The following is a 22145-nucleotide window of genomic DNA, read 5'->3' as shown; positions in this document are numbered from 1 at the left end:
TATGAGTTAGCTGCCAATAAAATTCTGTCTATTATAGCCTTTCAAGTTCATAAGGGTTTCACATTTTATTCATTATAGTGTTTGCAAACAATTCTTGTTTCTGGCTCCTAAAAATGATTTAGTTTATAGTAGGAAGATTAGCAATTATTGTGACTAACACTTGTTATTCAACTTGATGACTAGCTCATCCTGAACACACTCAACTCTGAATAATCTTTTTATACTATAATTTGTCTTTTTATAATTTTTTCAAAATTTACACCTATATTAGAACATTTTCTTTCTCTTTTGTCTTTTCTTCATAGACTACCCTTTCCTTGGGCTGTTTTTTCACATTACTTATTATACTAGTTGCCAAGCAATGTTTTCCCATGTGAAACTGGGGATTTCAGGTGTGATGCAGGAATATTAAGAAAGATTAAGAGTCATGAAAAATTACTAGTGGGGATAAAACAAACACATTTTTGAAATGCCTGCACATTGGACTGCACTGAGCCCTAGCATTGATAGACTAGAATACTGAGGCCATTAGTTCTTTAAAGGAAAACTGTTTCTTAGGCAATTTCTGTGTTCCTAGCAGCAAGCAATGTATGGTTTGTCCAGAGTAGGCTCAATTAATATTTCTATTCAGTTAGGGAATTCACACTATGTTTTAGTGCTGACAAAATGGTTCAAGTTAAAATAATTTACCAGAAAGCCTCAAGATTTGAGATAGATATCTGGAACCATATGATAGAAAGAGAGAATCAATTCCTGTAAATTTGTTCTATGAACTCCACATGCCTTCTGTGGCATGAGACTTCCTGTGGCCTCCACATAAATAAATTTAGAAAAATTCTAAAGTATGTTACAGTGTGTTAGATAATGGAGCCATCAAATTGTTAAGCTGTCAGCCTATATGACAATTTCCTGGGCAGGGAAGTGGTTAGAGCACTTTAATGTGAGATATTTTTTATATGAAGTGTGGTTATAATGGCAGGGGAAAAAAAGAGTCTTTGGCTAAAGGATATAGTGCCATGAAAGCATAATTCCCTACTGCATTCGCACATTATAGAATAATATGAAGCAAATGTTTATAAATATTGTTTCATGTACTAAGGCATTGTTGAGGAAGAAAGTAAGATTTCCATTCTAATGGAAAAATATACATAAAATGAATGTAAACATATCTCAAATATTTTAAAGTAATAATATTATTAAGAATATAATGGGGCTAATTTAGAGAAAAATCAGTCTTGTGTGTATATTTCTTCCTATCTGCCCATATAGGTGTCTGGTTTCTATTTAAAATTACAGTTTCAACAAAACATATGTTTGATAGTTATATTACAACAGGAATATCCACAAAAATGCACAGTAGTAAACAGAGATGAGTTTGGGACATAGATGCTGGGGAGTTGGTATCTGTTAACATTCTCAAAAGAAAGAAAAAATAATAGTAAATTCAGAAAGAGACATTAAAAGGGAGTAAAAGCTATGTAAGAAGAAACTACTGCAATATGATCTTTGTACTGTTATTGTGTGAAAATTATGCACATGAAAATGAATTTATTTTTCATTAAATATGAAATTCTGTTTCTCATTGCTTCTATATTAATGTGAGAAGTTTATAGCTTTATCAGTTTGATATATATAATTACTGTGCTCTATATTTTTCTCTTACTCTTGATAATTTCTTAAGCTAAGAGAGGGAATCCCTTAGGGACAGCTGGGCTTTTCTGCATTTTAAGTAGCTCTTGACTGCTGTGGTTACTATGGTTTGTTACAATGATGGTTCTTCCTTCTTTATAATAATGTATAACAATTTTTCATCTTAAAGATGTTATGATAGACAACATTACTTTAAAAACAAGCCACTGACATTATCCAATTATTTTAATACACTTATTTTTGAGCGCCATATGATTTAAAACCCATCTCTGAATTTCTTCACTGTGCCAAATTCTCAATAAATCTGTTATTTACTACTTCTGGAAAGATGCATGGGAGCCAAGAAGCTGTAGTAGACTTTGTAAGTAGCAATAAAAACCTAGCAATATTTACATAAGAATGAGAGTTTGTACCTGGTCTTATTGTAACTTGTTATTCCATGTTTGGTTGCTATTCCTGGGAGGCCTGCTCTTTTCTGAAGTGAGAAATGGAGTATTGGATATTGGGGAGAGAGGTGAGATGTATGAGGGGCAACTTGGAAGAATGAGCAGGGGTTAGGATAGATTGTAAGAGAGAATAATAAAAAAATCAAATGCCTAACCATTTATATTAAAACACTGATTTTCTGTGCCATTACGAGGTAATAATATTAAAACACTCATTTTGTAATGTATTCACATCTTTATACATTGCTGTGAACCTAAAGCAAGTGACAAGAGACAAATAGCCCTAGCAGAAAAGTTTCTTGCTGATTTCTTTGTGTTAGTATATATCCTCTAGCTACAGAAAACAGGATAGATTTTGCGACCAAGAAATGAAATTTTATTACTGCTGGGGAAAAATAAAGGGCAAGCAATAAAATGAATTATTCTTAACACTGGGGTCTCAATGAGGGACAACAGATGGCAGAAATATTTACTCAAGTGATTTTTCCATCAAAGTTTCTATCAGCAGCATGATAGTTAAGAAGTAATCAAAATCACTAGCCAGCTGGTAAAATCAGCAGTGTAAAACTGACTATATACAAAGCATTCTTGTATCCAATTTAGTCTTTTACACCATATGCCTTTAAAAAAGAAAGTGTTTGAATCAATTTGTATTAATAGAATGCATGCCAGTTAACTCATATAAGAGCTCATATGTCTAATTAGATATTAAAGCTCATTCTAGATAGAAGTCATATCCACTGTAGCAAATACAGTCACTGACCTATGCAACTAATTTACCACCCACCACGTCTACACAAGGCAGTGGCTTTTCAATAGCTACCTCTGCTATAAGAGGGCTTTCTGGACTGCAAGAAAGTAGAATAAGACTGAGAACTCTGAAGCATCCCATTAAAACAAGGAAGCATTTCCTCAAACTTTCAGACAAGACTCCCCTCAATTCTTTTGTGCTCCTTGAATCTAAAGTCATCAAAATCGGGTCCTTTACAAAATGCTTTTCTTCAATCACTGATAGACAAGGTAAAGTGAAATGAAGAGCAGCTTGTCTAGTCCTTAACACTGATGGCAATCTTCTCTCTGTTCTGTTCCTTCAAATTCAAGACATAGGTAGCATACCTTTTATTTCATGCAAAGGTTTTTCTCTATTAGATACAACAGAGTAGAATCCTACTCTGTAACTATTTTGATAGTTAATGGTAGGATGATAGAAATATTAAAATATAGTACATTTAATCCATTTTGCTGTAAGTATTGTTCTATTACAATGATGCAAATTTATAATTTAACAAATTAGACATTTTAAGTTCAATTCAAGTACCCCAACTTACATAAATATACTGCATGTCAATATATTTGAAGTTATTAAGCAGTAAGACACAATAGCATTGAAGAATATACCAGGAAACTAACTAACATTGAAAAATTACATTTTAGCTTTAAAAAAGTTATTAACTCATATAAGCACAAAATATTGCTATTTTACTTTCTATGGCTCCTTAATTTTTTATTTGTTGATTTAAACTCCAAAATTGTATGTAAACAATCCCATTGCTATTTTTATTTCCTAAGGCTGAACTCAAATGTAGTTTTTTTAAAAGATTCAAAGCCTCACACAAATTCGTGGTAATATTCTTTAGAAGGTGTTGTTAATTTTTAATGTTTTACTAAGCAGCATTATACCATAAAAGCAAAGAGGACACTTTTCCATTAAAAGGGAGAATTTTCAGCACTTGCAACACTTAACCTAACGGTGATTTTTATTGTTTCTACTGGCAACTGTAAGAATTCAATATCATTCAACAACAGCTTATGTTTTAAACATTATTTCTTTCTAGTCTATCTGAAAGCAAGCTAAATCTTAACATTAAAGATTTTATTGTTTCCAAATCCCTGTTTTTATCCAAAGTAATTGACGGCACACTAATATATAATGACACCGTGTGAGTTAACATTATTTTCATTACTTTATTTTAATTTATATTTTAAAAAAACACTCAACTAACATTTCTTCCTGTTACATAGAAAGCCAAGAAGACAGAAGTGTCAGCTCAGGTGGATATCTCTGTATGAATGGGATTTTCCTCAGTTCTTACTCCAAGTGCTATACTTTAAGAAGTTTCCATAGTTCATGGAAATAATATTTAATGTCATTTCCAGGTTGGTTATCCTTTGTTCTAGTACTTGAGAATAATATTTTACTAAAAGTTTTTACTTTTATAAATATGGGTAATCAGCCATTACAAGTGACATGTTATAATGAGGTCTTATAATAAATGTGAGAAATGTCATTCTTCCATAATCTTATTGCTATTACCTAGTCCAAAAACAGTGAACATAGCCAAGGAGAGAACTTAGATCTTTACCACAATATTCTGTATGCTAAGAATATACCATTGGATGTGTCTTAATAAACCTTCTTTAAGTAAGACCTTACTCAGATTGAAAATTATACAAAAATCTTAATGTGTACATTTACACAAGAAGTCAGATTTCATATTTAATGAAGGAAATAATTAATTCACGCTCATTGCTTATAGGGCTTGCAGTAAGATCGAAATCTTCTTTTCTAAGGGAATATATATACCCAGGAAAGTTAGTCTATATTAATCTCTTATTACTTCTTAGGTTAAGAATTGACTAAATAAAATGTTTCCAACTTCTCTAATTGAATAGGAAGCATATTGATAACTATTCACCAATTGCAATTAATAAATTACACTGTTAGGAAGTAGTGACTGCATTCCACATGAGTGGCTGCATTTATAATATCTTGAAAAATATTAAAATCTTTGTTTTTATTTTTTGGCAGTTTGAAATAAAAGAGAGAAGATTTTACATCACATTCTAACATAAAATTAAAAATAATATCTAGGAAAGAATTTGAAGTCATTGAACATAGGAAAAAGGACTATGACAACAGAGTGAATGGAAGCAATTAGCAATTACATACCTAAGTAATAAATTTTTCCACACTCCTGTCTTGGCAGACTTTTTTATACTATAAGACAAGATGAAGAAATATTCAAAATACCAGATGATTTGGTTACAGAAGATTGATCTCAAAGACCAAAGGGGCAAAAGTGGTTGGATATTAGAAGGCAAAATAGTAGAAAGGTTAATAATGAAAAGAGGAAGGACTTGGAAGATCTGCAGGAAGCTATTTATCAATTATCATTTAAGTTCTAAACAGTGAATATATGTGAAAAATTATGAGAAAACTATGACTACAGAAAGGAACTAAATTTTGACTAGAACATTTGTCACTAGCCACTATGGATTTAAAAAAATCATTCAAAGGGCATAGAGTATACAGCAGGATTTTCACCTCAGTAGTGTGACGAAATTGTTGTCTACTTACAAATAATAGTGTACAAAAGAAAAATCTATACATATAAAGCTATTTCAAATTAGGTTATATGGGTTCCAGAAGACAACTTAAGAAAATTTATTTGAATGACAAATGATTTAGCATTTAGCAATTACATTACCAACACCTAAAAAATTTAAAAGTTACCAGATAATACATTAAAATAGAACTCATACTGAGGCTATAACACATTGATGAAATGTAACCAAAATATGCACAGTTGGTTGAGTTCATAACAGAAACTAGGAATTATTGAGTCAGTATTTTAAATCATTATGGTGGTATAGGACAAATAGAGTAGACACAGAGCAGGTATAAAATAACCCAAATTTTGTATCTAAGAAATATCAATAAAATCTATTTCATAAAAAATATACACAAAAGTGATTAATCTAAGTTAGACATCACAAAATGTCATTATAAACTTCACCATAAAAATTACACAAAAATAGGGACAGGGAAGAACCACAAAGAAAATGAACAGAGTATTAATGATGACTATGACTACTTTAAATTAGAGGTGAGATTATATTTCCTTAGTTCAAAATTCATATTGGTGCTATTCAGAATGTATCTTCTATGTGATAGCAGATCATAAATTAATGAATCCCTTTTAACATATGCTAACATTGAAGCACATACAAAATTGATTGATACATATATAACTATAAAATATTTTTGTTTGGATAGCTTTCATTTACATAAGTGTTTGAATGCTCAATTTCTGAACATAAGAAGTTTGCTAGACAAACACTTTCAGAACAAATAATTATAAAGTCTAATGTCATAATGAATCTAGAAATTTGAAATGTTTAAATTATTTAATGAGCCACCCTTTTTTGATTTTTGTCTTAGTATTTTCATACATTAAAATTGACCACAATTCGAGCCCATTTGATTGAAAATGGCAAGATGAATAATGAGCAACAAAACAACAATAAAATTAAGACTTTGCATAATAAACCATATTTCTTAGACATAATCTATATATTTCATCAACTAAATTATATATGCCACCATCCAATTATTTTTATCTGCCCATTAAAAGACACAACAAGTTGGAATTAAATGAGTCCCTGGTTATAATCCATATGTTGCATTTCCATTAACATAAACCAGAAAAAGTCAATAAGTACTAACAATTAACTTGACATTGTTTTGGCCTCTGGTCTGTCTCAGAAGACACTTTGTCAATAGGATGTATAAAAATATTGCTACATCACCACAAATTGTCTTGAGGGAAACAGACTTGTAATTTTATCATGATGGATATTTGTAGCAACTACATTTTTACTAAGTATACCACAGCTCCTTGTGGACAGGTTCCAAAATAGCCCCCCCCCCCACACACACACACAGAGAGAGAGAGAGAGAGAGAGAGAGAGAGAGAGAGAGAGAGAGAGAGAGAGAGAGAGAGAGAGAGAGAGAAAGAACCTTAAATCACAATACACTCTGCCTTAAGATGATTTCCTGCACCACGGATGCAGTTAGATTTCAGAGTTTATCATATGGAGCAGTAGTGACTAGGAAGATGCTCTCATCCTTTCACAAAACATTCATAGCACAATTTCTAGTCATACTTGTTATGGTGATTTTATGTAACATGTATAGTGAATATCAAAAAAGTCAGGAATTATATATTTCATTCATAGTCTACATAAATTTATAGTAATGAAATATTCAAAATATTACTACAATATAAAGATAATATGCCAAGGAAAATTTGAAAAGTCTTACCTTAAGGTACCATTTGTATTTAGCATGTTCCCAATTTTCAGGATTTTGTGTCTTTTTGAAAAACTGTTCAACTTCGTTCAGCCATTGATTAAATACCTTCATATCATAATGAAAGTGTCGCCATTTTTCAACTGATCTATCAAATCGGCTAGAATTGGAAAACATAAATGACACAAAGTAAGTTGTTTATAGGAAATGGTTTCTGAACTCCACACATACTTTTGTTTATTCTGAAAAATGCATTGTTTTTGTAGTGTTTTGATTTGTTGATTTTATTTAAATTATCAGACATAATAACTAATATTAAATAGGAAGTATGAATTAAAACAAAACTTAACTTTCCTTTAAAATTAAATACATATATTGATTAAATTGAAGTTTAGGCAATTACTTAGGAGTAAACATATTTTACCTTGGAATAATTTTTGAAAGTAATTTTAGGACTCTCATTTTAAGTGACATTGATGGAGGGAATATGGTGGCCCTGACCATGTACTGTGTCTGATTGGCAGGAAGGAGCCTAGGAAGGGGGCTCAGAGCTACAGACCACAAGACCTGGAGAGCCCTATGTCAGACCTATACTACGGGTGGCAAGTATAGGTTGGTCTGGCCTCAGCCCATCCAACTGGTCCACAGAGGACTGGTACACAGTCCTCAGAGACTGGCCTCATACCCATCTATGAGCTGTATCTGTGCTCTATATCTTGGACTCTATAGCTAGCACTGAACTATGGGCGATGAAGTGCCAGCATCTGGATCTGCTGTCCCAGGGGAGAATCCAGGAGAATGGATGTATCTGACCTCAGCCACACTGCCACTCCACAGAAAGTGCCAGGGACCAGGGGGCAAGGGCACAGTCTCAAAAGCCTAGCCAAACACCTCAGGTTAAGGCACGGTACCCACATTCTCTGACAGATTGAACCAAGGGCCCAGGGCCTGTGCAGGCAAGGGCACAAGCACCAAATTCGAGTCAACCACCACAAGCCAGTTTATGGTACCTGTACTCTCTGGCAGACTGAACCAAGTCCCCAAGGCCCTAAAGCCCCAGTGGCCTCAGGCAGGGTCTCTAAAGTCCAGGTAAATGCAGAATAACAGGCTGTACCTACATTCTCTCAGACTCAACCTTGGGCTACAGATCACCAGCATCAGCCTCTGCTGGCCCGGTGGAAAGGCCAGAGTGTGAAGCAAAGTCTCCCCACAGCTGAACAAAGGTCACTTGCCCAATCCAGGGAAGGGCTCCCCACAGGTGACGAGTGTCAACCTATAGACACTCACCAATGAACTACTCTCAATGGCCGGTAAAGGATACCAGAAACTACCACTGAACCTCAGAAACAGCAAGATGACTAAAGGCCAGTGTAAAAACACAAACAATGAAAGCCAAAATAATATGGCATCTCCAGAACTCAGTTATCCCAAAGAAACAGACCCTGGAAACTCAAACACAACTGAAGCACAAGAAAATGACCTCAAATCATTCATAATGAAGATGATAAGGGAGGAAAAATACAAATACAGGAACATGCAGCCAAACAGAATGGGGACTTTAGACAGGCCATGAAAGAAGCCTATAGAGAGGAAATGAAGAAATCATTGCAAGAAATTCATGAAAATGCAAGCAATCAGAGAAGGAAATCAATAAAATGGTTCAAGATCTGAAGATGAAAATGGAAACAATGATAAAGTGCAAACAGAAGAAAGCCAGAACAATAGAACTTAGAGAAGAAAACAGGAACTACAGAGGTAAGCATTGGTAACAGAATTCAAGAGAAGGAGCAAAGAAAATCAGATATAGAAGATACAATTGACTTAAAAACGTTCAGAATTTTAGACCCACCAAGATAGGAAAGATATTTTTTTCAAGGCTGTCAAATGCAAAGAGCCAAAACACTAAGACTGTAACATTTATGTAGTTCCTGATTGTTTCATGGTTTTCTTCTTGTGGGTGGTTTATTGTGTATATGTGTGTGAAAATATAAATGCATTTGCAAAAATAAAAATGTTTAATAAGAAAAGAATTTGATGCAACCATCAAAGGAAATGTTGAATCTGAAAAAAAAATCCTACTATGAAACATCCAAGAAATCAAGAACACCATAAAAAGATGAAACCTAAGGATAATAGGAATAGAGAAAAGAGAAGATGTCTGGCTCCAAGACCCAGGAAATATTTTCAACAAAATTATAGAAGAAATTTTCCCCAATTTAATGAAAGAGATGCAATATAAACATACAAGAGGGCTACAGAACACCAATTAGATTAGACCAGAAAAGAAAATCCTCTCCTCACATAATAATCAAAACACAAAATGTACAGAACAATAAAAAATGGCAAGGGGAAAAGGCCAAGTAACATATAATGGCAAACCTATCAGAATCACAGGTGACTTCTCAGCAGAGACCATAAAAGCCAGAAGGGCCTGGACAGAGGTCTTGCAAACCCTAAGAGACCATTGATGCCAGTCCAGACTACTATACTCAGTGAAATTTCAATAACTAGAGATGGAGAAAACAATATATTCCATGAAAAAACAGACTCAAACAGTAATTATATACAAATCCAGACCTACAGAAGTTACTAGAAGAATAACTCCAATCCAAAGTGGCTAACTACAACTAGGATGACATAGGAAATAGATAATTTCACTGTAGCAAATCATAACCAGACAAACACACAAACACTCTATCACAACAAATATCAAAATCAAGGGACTTAACAGTCATTGCTCAGTAATATATCTCAGTATCAATGGTCTCAATACTCCAGTAAAAAGACACAAACTAACAGAATGGTCGCATGAACAAGACTCAATATTCTGCTGCATCCAAGAAACACGTCTCAGCCACAATGATAGACATTACCTCAGGGTAAAAGTTGGGAAAAGGTCTTCCGAGCTCACTTACATAAAAAGCAAGATGATGTAGCCATTCTAATATCTAATAAAATACACTTTCAAACAAAATTAATTAAAAGCGATGAGGAAGGACACTTCATACTCGTCAAAGGAAAATTCACCAAGATGACATCATAATTCTGAATATCTATGCCCCCGATACCAGGGCACCCACATTAGCAAAAGAAACATTAATAAAGCATGAACCACACACAGAATTCCACAAATTAGTAGTGGTAGACTTCAACACCCCACTTTCACCAAAGGATTGCTCAATGAAACAGAAGCTAAACCAATAAATAATGACACTAACTAATGTCATAAATAAAAGAGATCTAACAGATATCGACAGAATTATTCACTCAAACAAAAAAGATTATAACTTCTTCTCAGCACATCACTGAACATTCTCCAAAATTGACCATATAGTAGGTTACAAATCAAGCCTCAACAGATGAAAGAAGATTGAAATACCTTGTATCCTATCAGACTACCATGGAATAAAGCTGGACTTCAACAACAGAAATAACAAAAAGCTTACACACACATGAAAACTAAACAACTCTCTACTCAATGACAACTGCGTCAGGGAAGAAATAAAGGAAGAAATTAAGAACTTGCTGAAATTCAGTGAAAATGAACATACAATACCCAAATTTATGGAACATATTGAGAGCAGTGCTAAGAGGAAAGTTCATAGCACTAAGTGCCTTCATAAAGAGTTTGGAACCATCTCATTTAGGCAACTTAATGACGCATATGGAAACCCTAGGAAAAAAAAGAAGCAGAAACACCCAATAGAAGTTTACAGCTGGAAATAAGCAAACTCAGTGCTGAAATCAATAAATTAGAAACAAAGATAACAATTCAAAGTATCAATAAAACCAAGAGCTGCCTCTAAGAGAAAAGCAGCCTGGTAGACAAACCATTAGCCAAAATAACTAAAAGGCCTAGAGAAACTATCCAAATGAATAATATCAGAAATAAAAACAGAGACATAACAACAGACACTGAATAAATACAAAGAATCATAAGATCTTACCGCAAAAGCCTATAATCCACAAAATTTGAAAATCTAAAGGACATGGACAATTTTCTTGATGGAGTCCACTTGCCAAAGTTTAACCAAGATCATATAAACAAATTAAATAGTCCCATTACTCCTACAGAAATAAAAGCAGTCATCAAAATTCTCCCAGCTAAAAAAGCCCAGGGCCAGATGGTTTCAGCGCAGAATTCTACCCGACTTTGAAAGAAGAGCTAATATCAATAATCTTCAAAGTACTCCACAAAATAGAAATTCATGGAACATTACCGAACACATTATATGATGCCATAGTCACTTTGATACCTAAACATCACAAAGATCCAACAAAGAAAGAAAATTTCAGACCAATTTTTCTTATGATCATTGATGCAAAAATACTTAATAAAATACTTGCAAAAGATCCAAGAACACATCAAAGATACCATTCACCATGACCAAGCAGACTTCATCCCAGGCATGCAGGGATGGTTCAACATACAGAAACACATCAATATAATTCACCATAAAAACAAAGTGAAAGAAAAAAAACACAAGATTGTCTCTTTAGATGCCAAAAAAATCCATTTGATAAAATCCAACACCTATTCATGTTTAAAATCCTGGAGAGGCCAAGGATACAAGGCACATGCCTAAATATAATAAAGGCTATATACATCAAGCCAATAGCCAACATTAAATTAAATGGAGAGAAACTCAAGGAAAATCTTCTACAATTGGGGACTAGACAAGGCTGCCCACTGTCTCCATATCTCTTCAGTATAGTACTTGAAGTTCTAAGTAGAGAAACAAGACAACAAAAGGAGATCAAGGGGATCCACATTGGAAAGGAGGAAGTCAAAATAACCCTATTTTCAGATGATATGATAGTGTACATAAGTGACCCCCCTAAATTCCAGCAGAGCACTCCTGCAGCTGATAAACAACTTCATCAAAGTGTCTGGATACAGAATTAATTTAAAAAATTCAGGAGCTCTCCTACATATAAATGACATTCTGAGAAAGAAATTAGGGTAACTATATCCTTCATGTTAGCCACAAATAATATAAAGTATCTAGGAATAACTCTAATCAAGCAAGTGAGAGTCAAATTGTTAAGTCTCTGAAGAAAGAAATTGAAGATGATATCAGAAAATGGAAAGATCTCCTTTGTTTGTGGAGTAGGAGAAGTAACATAGTAAAAATGACCATCTTACCAAAAGCAATTTACAGGTTCAATATAATCCCTATGAAAATACCTACACAATTTTTAAAGACATTGAAAGATCAATTTTCAACTTCATATGGAAAACCAAAAAAAAAAAAAAAAACAGAATAGCTAAAAAAAACAGTCCTGTATAATAAAAGATCCTCTGGAGTAATCTCCATACTTGATCTTAAGCTGTACTATAGAGCAACAGTAATTAAAATAGCATGGCACTGGCATAGCTATAGGATGGTTGATAAATGGAATCAAATCAAAGACCCAGAAATAAACCCATACATCTATAGGCACTTGATTTTTGACAACAAAGCCAAATCTATACAATGGGAAAAGGATAGAATCTTCAACAAATGGTACTGGTCTAACTGGATTTCTACATGTAGAAAAATGCAGGTAGATCCTATTTATCACTGTGCATAAAACTCAAGTCCAAGTAGATTAAAGACCTCAACATGAAACCAGAGACACTAAATATGTTAGAAGAAAAAGTGGGGAAGAGCCTTGAACTCATTGGCACAGGAGACAACTTCCTGAACAGAACACAACAGCCAAGGCACTAAGGTCAACAATTATTAAATGAGGCATCATGAAACTGAAAAGCTTCTGTAAGGCAAAGGACACTGTCAACAGAACAAGGTGACAGCATACAGGCTGGAAAAATATCTACACCATCCCTACATATGACAAAGGGCTAATATCCAAAATAAATATAGAATGTAAGAAATTAAATATCACCAAACAAAAAACCCAATTAAGAAATGGGGTTCAGAGCTAAATGGGGAATTCTCAACAGATAAATACTGAATGGCTGAGAAATACTTAAAGAAATGCTCAATGTCTTTAGTCATCAGAGAAATGCAAATCAAAATGACTCTGAGATTCCATCTACCACCCATCAGAATGGCTAGGATCAAAAATTCAAGTGAGAGCACATACTAGAGAGGATGTAGAGAAAGGGGAACATTCTTCATTGTTGGTGGGAGTGTAAATTTGTACAACCACTTTGGAAATCACTCTGGCACTTTCTCAGAAAACTGGGAATAGGGCTACCTCAACAACCAGTTATTCCACCCCTTGGCATATAACTGAAAAATGCTCCACCACACAACTAGAACATTTACTCAACTATGTCCATATTATCAATAATTGTCAGAATCTGTAAACAACCTAGATATCCCTCAGGTGAAGAATGGATGAAACAACTGTGGTACATTTACACTATGGGATACTACTCAGCTATTAAAAACAAGGAAATCTTGAAATTTGTAGGCAATTGAGTGGAACTTGAAGTGATCATCCTGATTGAGTTAACACAAACACAGAAAGATACACATGGTATAAGCTCACTTATAATTGGATAATAGCCCAACGTGGATATCCTCTGAGAGTTTTCACTCAGCAGGGGATCAGTACAGATGCTTGGACTCACTACTGAGACTCGAGGTGAGAGTGGTATGGAAGAATGGGGACATATAAGGACCTCAAGGGACCCAAGAACCCTACAAGAAGACCATCAAGGCTGGTGGGTCTAGACACATGTGGGGCCTGCACAAACTCCTACACCAACCATGGACAATGCATACAGTAAACCTATAGCACCTATTCTGATCTAGCCAATGGACAGTGCATTCTCCATGATTGTGTGGAGAGTGGGAGAGTAGGGACTGCCTCTAACATGAACTCTGGTGCCCATTGTTTGACCATTTCCCCTTGGTAGGGAGGCCTGGTCTCACTCAAAGGAAAAGTAAGCAGGCTATCTGGATGAAACCTCATAGGCTATGATCATATAGTTGGGGAAGAGTTCCCCTTCTGTCATAGGTCAAGGGAAGGGTGATAGGGTGAAAGAAGGAGGGAGGGGGCAATGGAAAGATACAAGTCAGGCAATAACAATCAGGATGTAATCTGAAAAAATTTAATTTTAAAAAGAAAAAAAATTTTGAAACATTTCAAAATTGTAAAAACTTATTGGGAATCATACATACAATTGTAAACGTAAATGTTGATCAAAATAAAGATATATCATCAGGTTTATAAGTTGCAACATTTCTCCTGATTCAAAACTTTAATTAAGATTTCTAAGCATTCAGCTGTTTGCAGATAACCCTCCTCCCACCCTACTTCCACTCCTTGGGGCCTCTGACAGATCTTTATTCTGAACTAGCTTGCACCTTCCTGTAGACAGTTTCACTCTCCCTTTTACGTATATCCCAATTATTTTGTGTCAGTCATCAATACATAGTAACAACTTCTACCAAAGACCCTCAGTGACCACAAAGGGCTAGAACTCAGGCAATTTTCGTTATCCTTGGTTTAGTCCATTGTGATACCTACTGTCTCAACCTCAGCCTTGCAGTAGCATGCTTGCGGGTACCTTTTCTCCCACATCAAGTCCATTCACTACAAACTAAAAATCATCCTACAGACCCCAAATTCCACTAACCTCCTAGGGATCCCACAAACCATCTCTAATGGCCTCTCTTACTACCAGTATCCAACACCAGCAATTACTCTCAAAGAACGCACTCTAAAATTACAGAGAGGAAACAGAAACCAAGGAACACAACAAACAGAAACCACTCATCAAAGACAAACTGAGAACTCAACATCTAGACCTATAATCACCCCGTAACCCTGTCACCAAGACATCAGAGTAAAAACACAATCAATAACAACCAGGGAAATATATCTCCACTAGAGCCCAGATAGTCTACCACAACAGGCTTTGAATATTCCAATATAGATGAAACACAAGAAAATAAAGCACTTTAACTATATGAAGATGATAGAGGGCATTCAAGAAGAAATCAATAAATGCTCTGTAAGTAAATTAAAAGAAAAACACAAAACACAAAAAAGAACCAATTGGAGGACATAAATAAATACCTCAACAAAAGCCCAAAAATGAATAAAAATGTTCAAGACTTGAAAGTGGAAATAAATGCAATAAAGAAAACACAAACTGAGGGTATGTTGGAAATTTAGGAATATAAAAAGTAACTACAGAATCAAGCTTCACCAACAGAATACAATAGAGAAGAGAGACTCTCAGGCATTGAAGAAAGAAAATGTTAAACATAAAAAATTCTTGACACAGAATATCCAGGAAAGGTAGGACATTATAAAAAGGTATAATTTAAGAATACTAGGAGTAGAGGAATGAGACGATTCCCTGCTCAGTGGCAAAGAAAATATTTTTAACAAAATCATAGAAAAAAATATTACTAACTGAAACACAGAGATTCTTATAAAGGTATGAGAAGCATACACAGAAGACCTAATTGATTGAACCAGAAAATTAAAGTCCCTTCACCATGAAATAATCAAAATACTAAACATACAAAAGAAAGAAAGAATATTAAAAGCTGCAAGGGAAAAAGACTGGTAACATAAAAATGTATAAAACATTAAAACATGAATTAGAATTACACCTGACTTCTCAATAGAGACTAAAAGCCAGAAGGGCTTAGACAGATATGATGCAGACTCTAAGAGAGCATGGATACAAGTCTATACCCAGTAAAACATTCATTTACCATAGATGCCTGGATGGCCAAGAGCCAGAAGCTGGATAGCCCAGAGACCTAGGATAGAACCAAACATGACCACAAAAGAAAAAAAAAGTAAATGAAATCATTCCTAATGATATTCTGCTATACTCATCTTCAAAGCAGCTACATTTGGCAACTAATAGGAGACATACAGCCAAACCTTACGCAGAGCTTAGGAGATTTTTATAGAAGAGAGTGAGGAAAAAATTAGGATGTAATGAGGTTGAGGACAACACAAAAACATGGCTCACAGAATCAAATAAAGAAGGCTCATGGGGAGTGAGACTGAAGGCACAATCAGGGAACCTTCAGGGATCAGAGCAAGGTTCATGCATATATGTTATGGTTAATCTTTATGTAGCTTGGTCTCCTGTAGAACTCCTAACACTAAAAGTTATCACTGACTTTTCTGCCTGCTTTTCGGAACTTTTCTCTCTCACAGGGTTGCCTCATTCAGCTTGGATAAGAGGGTATTTGCTTAGGCTTATGATATTTTATGTTGATATTCTGGGGGAGGGTTTGTTTTCTTAAGGGAAATGGAGGATGAGTAAATCCAGGAAAGAGGATATGTGGAAGGAGGGACTGAATTCAGGGGACAGAGAGGAAACTTTAGTCATGCTGTAATAGATAAGAGAAGAATAAAATTTAAATATATGGCTATTCATGATATCAGTTATAACACTGAATGATTTAGTGACATAAAATTTCTACAAATATGTCTCTATCAGTATCTATGTAATGTAGGTACATTATTATATATTTGCCATTACAAATTATTTTTATATTATACTTTTGAATAGATAATTAAAGTTAAAAAATACGTTTTCCATAATAAGATCAAACTTAATATCTATCTAGAAACACAGCCCTGCGCAGGGTGCTAGAAGGAAACACCACACACAAGGAAGTTAACTACAACCATGAAAACAAAGGAAATAAATATTCTTACACCAGCAAAAACAAAAGGGATACACACACACACACACACACACACACACACACACACACCAACACTACCAGTGCCGCCACCAACACCAATACCACTACCACCACCACTACCACTTACAAAACAAAATAACAGGAATTCATAACCCTTGGTCATTGATATCTCTCAGTATCATTGGTTTCAGTTCCCCAACAAAAGACATGAACTATCAGACGAGATGCATCCAAAAAAAAAAAAAAAAAAAAAAAAAAAAAAGGAAAACAGTTGAAAAAAGATATTTCAGGAAAATGGACCAATGAAACAATCTGGTGAGTGCATTTTAATAACTAACAAAATAGACGACATCAAACCAAAATTAATTTAAGAAGGTGGCATAAGATATTTTATATCATCAAGATGACATTTCAATTCTGAATATCTATGTACCAGATACAAAGGCAATCAAGTGTACAAAGGACATACTACTCCATCTTAAATAACATACTGAACATCAGACACTAATAGTGTGAAAGTTCAATTACCCACTCTCACCAATGGAAATGCTATCCACAAAAAACTAAACAGAAAAATACTGGAAGTAACAGACATTATAAATCCAATGGACCTAACAAATATTTATAGAATATTTCACACAAACACAAAAGATTACACCATCTTTTCAACTCCTTATGGAACTTTCCCAAAATTGACCACATATTCTGACACAAAGCAAGTTATAATAGATACAAGAAAAATTGTAATAACTCTTTGCATCCTACTAGATCACCATGGATTAAACCTGTATACATATTTTTAAAAATCCAAAACAAAACAAAAAACAACAACAAAAAAGAAAGTAACAGAAAGTGTACTAACCCATGAAAACTGAACAACTCTCTAATAATTAAAATGGGTCAATAGGGAAATACAAAAGAAATTAAAGCCTATCTAGAATCCAGTGAAAATGAATTTAGAATACACTTAAACTTATGGGACATAATAAAAACAGTGCTAAGGGGAACGTTCATAGCAATAAATGGCTTTAAAAAACAATTGGAAAGATTTCATACTAGCAATTTAACAACACACCTGAAAGATCTAGAACACAAACAAATAATCACACCCTTGAGGAGTAGACAGCAATAAATAATCAAAGAGAACAATAAAAACAAAAAATGAAACAAACAGTTGGGTTCTATGAGGAAATAAACAAGATAGACAAACACATATCCAATCTAAATAAAAGACACAAAATGAACAACAAGACCAGAAACGAAAATGGTATTTAACAACAGGCATCAATAAGGATGTATTTTTAAAAACCTGTCCTCCACAGGTTTTTAAAATCTAAAAGAAATGAATACTTTTCTTGATAGGCATGAGTTACCAAAGTTGAATCAAGGTTAGATAAACAATTTCGACAGATCTAAATCCCTAGTGTATTAGAAGCAGTCATCAAAAGCCTTCTAAACAAAAAAAAATTCATAAGCTTAGGGCCAGATAATCTTAGGACAATATTCTGCCAGATTGTAGGAGAAGAGGTATAGGGAGTATTTCCCAATTAATTCTATAAGTCTACAGTTACCCTGATTTAAAAAAGAACAGAAACTACATAAATAAGCGTTATCAACAGAATAAAGGAGATGGAAGAGAGAATCTCTTTTCCTTTATGAACAAAGATATAAAAATGGGAATAGGGCTTCCTCAAGACCCAGCTATTCCACTCCTTGAAATATACCCAGAAGATGCTCCAGCACACAACAAGAAAATTTGCTCAACCATGTTCATAGCAGCCTTATTCATAATAGCCAGAACATGAAAACAGCCTAAGTGTCCCTCAGTAGAAGAGTGGATAAAGAAACTGTGGTACATATACACTATGGAACTATCCTGCTATTAAAAACAAGGAATTCCCAAAATTTGTGGATAAATGGATTGAGCTAGAAATGATCATATTGAGTGAGTTAACCGAGAAGCAGAAAGAATCAAATGGTATATACTCACTTATATCTGCATACTAGCCCAAAGGGCATGTCCCACGAAAGCCTTCACTTACCAGGAAATGGGGACAGAGGGGAGGACATCCTATTGGGACTCTAAATGAGAGAAGCATGGGAGAATAGCAAAGTAGAAGGATCCAGAGGGTCCTAGAAACCTACAAGTAGAACATTATGACAGGCAGAATTGGGCGCAGGGGTCCTGCTCAAACTAAGGCACCAGCCAAGGACAATACAGGCGGTAAACTTTAAACCCCTACCCAGATCTAGCCAATGGTCAGAACATTCTCCACAGTTGAGAGGAGAGTAGTATATGACTTTCTCATGTACTCTGGTGCCTCATATTTGACCATGTCCCCTGGATGGGGAGACCTGGTAGCACTCAGAGGAAGGACAGCAGGTTGCCAAGAAGAGATTTGATACCCTATGAGCATATACAGCGGGAGGTAATCCCGCTCAGGAACAGTCATAGGGGAGGGTAATAATGGGAAAATGGGAGGGCGGGAAGAATGGGAGGATACAAGGGATAACCATTTAGATGTAACAGGAATAAATTAATTTAAAAAATTAAAACAAAAACAAAAACAAAAACACTCAATAAAATACATACCAAAATAAAGAACACATATAAAATATAATCCACTAAGATCAAGTAGGTTTCATTCCATAGATTAAGTGATTGTTTAATATATACAAATAACTAAATGTAATCCACCATATAAATAAAATAAAATATGAAAAACCCATATGAATATCTCATTACAAAATGCTTTTGACAAAATCTAAGAAAACTTTATAATAAAAGTCATGCAGAGGATTCAGGTTAGAACCCTCTGTTGCTGACTCCATCTGCCTCACCCACCTAGGACACACACATCAGAGAGCCAGCAGAGCCAGCAGAGGTGAGCTATTTTTGAGACCCAACCCCCATTTCTTCCATCCTGAGGAGGCCTGTGGCAGGCCCTGCCACAATCAGCTTACAGCCTTTTCCAATGGTGACTCCTGATCTGCCAAATTTACCTAGAACAAGGCCAGCAGAGGACTGTTAATAACAGAGACAACCAGATGGCTAGTGGTCAGTGTAAGAGTCAGTGTAAGAACACAAAGAATAAAACCTGGGGCAGTAAGACACCACCAGAAACCAGGTATCCTACAACAGGAAGCCCTGAAGAGACTTTAAGACATGAAGCACAAGAAAACTAGCATAAATTTATGGTTATGAAAATTACAGAGGCATCAATGGAGGAAAATAAATTCCTCAAAAAAATACAGGAAAATACAAACAAATATATCAAGGAATTTAATAAAGACCTTTAAGAAATGTAGAAAAACACAATCAAATTGGAGGAGAAAATGAATAAAACTGCTTAAAACCTAAAAATGAAAATAAAATAAAGAACACAAAATCTGATGCAATCCTGGAGATGGAAAACCTAGGGAAGGGAATAGGAACTACAGAATCAAGTATCATCAACGAAATACATGTCCCATGAAAGTCTTCACTTACCAGAAAAATGGGACAGACGGGAGGACATACTATTGGGACGCTAGGTGAGAGAAGCATGGGAGAATGGGGAAATAGATGGATTCAGAGGGTCCTAGAAACCTACAAGAAGAACATTATGATGGGCAGATCTGGGCTCAGAGGCCTGCCCAAACTATGGCACCAGCCAAAGACAATACGTGCAATAAACATTGAACCCCTACCCAGATCTAGGCAATGGACAGGACATTCTTTACAGTTGAGTGGAGAGTGGAGACTGACTTTCACACGAACTCTGTTGCCCCATATTTGACCATGTCCCCTGGATGGGGAAGCCTGGTGGCACTCAGAGGAAGGATAGCAGGCTACCATGAAGAGACTTGATACCCTATCAGCATATACAGGGGGATGAGGTTCCCCTCATTCACAGTCATAGGGGAGTGGAGTAAGGGAAAAATGGGAGGGAGGGAGGAATGATAGGATACAAGGGATGGAATAACAATTGAGATGTAATATGAATAAATTAATAAAATATAATTTAAAAAATAATACAAAATTGGAAGAATCTCAGGTGCAAAAGATAGAATTGAAAAAAAAATTGATACCCTAGTCAAAAAAAAAGTTAAATCTAAAATTTCCTAAAAAAAAAATCCAAGAAATCTGAGACACCATGGAAAGAGCAAACATAAAAATAATAGGAATAGAAGAAGGAGAAGATTCATAGTTCCAAGAGGCAGATAATATTTTCAACAAAACCACAGAAGAAAACTTATATGCCTAAAAACATACAGGAAGCTTACAGAACATCAATAGATTCAACTAGAAAAGAAAATCCTCATGCCACATAATAATCAAAACACTAAATGTATAGAACAAAGAAAGAATATTAAAAGCTGCAAGGGAAAAATCCTAGTCATAAATAAAGATAAATCTAGCAGAATTACAACTGACTTCTCAACAGACTATGAAACCCAGAAGGGTCTGGGTTCAAACCCTAAGAAACCACAGATGTCAGCTCAGACATCTGCACCCAGAAAAATTTTTAATAATCATAGATAGAGAAAACAAGGTATTCCATGATAAAAATAAATTTAAGCAGTACCTACCACAAATCAATAAATGGGACTTCATGAAACTGAAAAGCTTCTATAAGGCAAAGGAGATGGTCAACAGAACAAAACCACAGCTGACACATTGGGAGAAGATCTTCACTAACTCCACATCTGAAAGAGGCTAATATCCAAAACATGTAATGATCTCAAGAAAGTAGACTCCACCAAACTAAATAACACAATCCAAAAATGGGGTACATACATAAGCAGATAATTCACAAAAGTGGACTATCAAAGGAACAAGCAGCATTTAAAGATATGTTCAACTTCTTCAGTCGTTAGCTACATTCAAATCAAAACAACACTGGGATAACACCATATACCTGTCAGAATGTCTAAGATAAAAAATTCCAGTGACAGCACATGCTGGCAAAGATGTGGAACAAGAGGAATATTCCTCCACTGCTGGTGGGAGTGTGAACTTGTATAACCATTCTAGAAAAAATTGGGTGGTTTCTCAGAAAATTGGGAAGGTTCTGCCTCAAGACCCAGTTATACACCTCCTGGGCATATACCTAAAAGGTTCTCTACCATATAACATGGATATTTGCTGAACTATGTTCATAAGAGCTTTATTAATAATAGCCACAATTTGTAAACACCCTATATGTCTCTCAACTGAAGAATTAATAAAGACATTGTGACACATTTATAAAATGGAATACTGTTAAGCTATCAAAAACAAGGAAATCTTGAAATTTGCAAGAAAACAGAACTAGAGTGAAATAACCTAGAACC

General features: G+C 34.9%; 1 protein-coding gene across 10 annotated transcripts in view; it reads right to left on the bottom strand.

Moving 5' to 3' along the window:
• Dmd (dystrophin) overlaps window positions 1-22145 on the bottom strand; it is a 2465896-nt gene that overhangs the window by 1101645 nt on the left and 1342106 nt on the right. For all 10 annotated transcript variants that reach the window (XM_051140917.1, XM_051140916.1, XM_051140911.1 and 7 more), the window contains one exon: window positions 7201-7348. In XM_051140917.1, the coding sequence (XP_050996874.1) occupies window positions 7201-7348 (148 nt within the window). The remainder of the gene's footprint in view (window positions 1-7200; window positions 7349-22145) is intronic.

The sequence above is a fragment of the Acomys russatus genome, chromosome X, assembly GCF_903995435.1.
Source record: "Acomys russatus chromosome X, mAcoRus1.1, whole genome shotgun sequence".
In the NCBI taxonomy this organism is placed as follows: Eukaryota; Metazoa; Chordata; class Mammalia; order Rodentia; family Muridae; genus Acomys; species Acomys russatus.
The sequence above is the reverse complement of the archived record's forward strand: the minus strand, read 5'-3'. Positions and strand labels throughout refer to the sequence as shown.